The sequence below is a fragment of the Phaethon lepturus genome, unplaced genomic scaffold, assembly GCF_000687285.1.
Source record: "Phaethon lepturus isolate BGI_N335 unplaced genomic scaffold, ASM68728v1 scaffold28762, whole genome shotgun sequence".
Classification (NCBI taxonomy): Eukaryota; Metazoa; Chordata; class Aves; order Phaethontiformes; family Phaethontidae; genus Phaethon; species Phaethon lepturus.
In genome coordinates, this window is record NW_010526036.1 from 426 (window position 1) to 2,220 (window position 1,795).

General features: G+C 47.0%; 1 protein-coding gene across 1 annotated transcript in view; it reads right to left on the minus strand.

The window, feature by feature from the left end:
• Positions 1-1,385: 1,385 nt before the first annotated feature.
• The window catches only part of LOC104617595 (voltage-dependent T-type calcium channel subunit alpha-1H-like), a gene marked incomplete at its 5' end in the record, with an annotated part of 82,925 nt that continues 82,515 nt past the window's right edge, over positions 1,386-1,795 (minus strand). Inside the window, one exon of the mRNA XM_010282953.1 lies at positions 1,386-1,794. Within this exon, the coding sequence (XP_010281255.1) occupies positions 1,386-1,794 (409 nt within the window). The remainder of the gene's footprint in view (position 1,795) is intronic.

Here is a 1,795-nt window from a genome sequence, read left to right on the forward strand (position 1 = left end):
CGGCGATGGGAGGCCGAACGCGTCCACGGGCGGGCGCAGGGGGTGCGGAGGGGAGACCGACAGAAGGAGTGCAAATGGGACGGTTACGGCTACCACCGAGGTTCCGAAGGCGTTCTGCTACGAGGAGGACACAGCGTTAGCTTAAATGCTCGCGAAGAACATCACCTAAGACAGCTCTGTATACCTTTATATACTGTATCAATAATTTACTTTGAACTGCAGTAAACAAAATACATTTCTTAAATAATTTACTATTTATTTGTTTTGCTTTTTTACCTCTCTGTAAATTTAACTTTTTCCTTTTTTTATCTTTTTTCTTCTTTGTAACACAAGAAACCGTGTTTGCGCACGTTAGTTCAGATTATTGCGACATTTAACCTGAATTTCACTTAAAAAAGGAAAAAAAAAGGCAACAGCACAGTTGTACAAACAAGAAGAATGAATAACTTATTATTGCACTGGCTACAATTCAGTAGTGATTTGGTTTTTTTTTCCGTAGTTAGGACAACCTCTAAAGTACAAAGGAAAAAAAAAAGAGAGAAACGTCTAAAGCATCAGCTGTGAAGAGAAGCTGGTGGGATGATGGTGGAGGGAAGGAGAGGAAAAAAATGAAAGTGAAGAAAGAAGAGAAACATTTGGAAAATGAATGGCCGTAATAATTAGTTCCACATAAAACCCAAGGAAACACCACCCGGTTGCAGAGTCACATGTAATGCAAAAAACAGTATCATTTCTCTATAAAAATATGTGCATTATGAAGAGAGAGTTTTTGTGGGTATATTTTTTTTTTGTCTTTTTTTCCTTGTTTTGTATCTCACAAATACATTATTTCTATTTATATAACTGCTGATATACAGACAATGTACAGCTCCCATCTCCCGGGCACTCCCGCGTAATGTGACATTTCTAAAAGGTGCCTTGTTAAAAGTTGAGCATCTTTAAAAAAACAAAACCAACAAAACAACAAAACCCAAAGAGAATCCCCCAAATCCCAACCGCCACCACCTCGAACCCGAATCAATGTGATTGAGGCCACGGAGGCGGGGTGGGAGGAACGAAGCGACCCTCTGAATCAACTCCACCTTCCCTTTAGAAAAGAAACCCCCAAACCGCTTTGTAAATCCACTCCCCCCACCCCAAAACCCGTCACCGTTTCATCCAGCCGTTTGTTTGGTTTCTTTTTCTTTTTAATTTTTTTTTTCTTTTTTGTGTGTGTGTTGTTTTTTTTTGCAAACCTCCACAGCGCTTAAGAACAAGTGACTGCGAGAAAGGAAAAAACCCGCGAGCGCAGCCACTCACGTACCTGCGGCCGCTCAGTCCCTTCGGTTTGGAAACCCACATTGGTGTCAAGCCCTTGAGACCCCCCGCTCCCCCCTCCCAGAAAGCTATACTGGGTCATCGATGTCTTCTTCTGTTGCAACAGTCACCGGGACCAAGTCCTGCTTCCGGAGGGGGCCCTTAGCAATGCCCAGGAGCTCTTTGCTTTTCTCGGGGTTGCTCCACTGAGTTTTTAGGTGATCCGGCTTTTTCAGTTCGGAGGCGGCAGGGTCCGGCCGGGAGTCCACGGAGGCCGGCGTGGACTGCCCGCTGTCCAGGAGGAGATCCGAGAGGCTGCTCAAGGAGCTGCCGTCCGACTGCTCGAACGAGAAGTTGGGGATGGTCAGGTGCTCCCCGCGGCAGGGGGGCTGGCCCCGACGCTCCGCTTTGGAGGCCGGCTCCCCGGGCTGGCTCTCCACCAGCTCCAGGGCCTCTCTGTAAGCCGGGAACTCGCAGGATGGGGTCCTTCGCCGCAGCA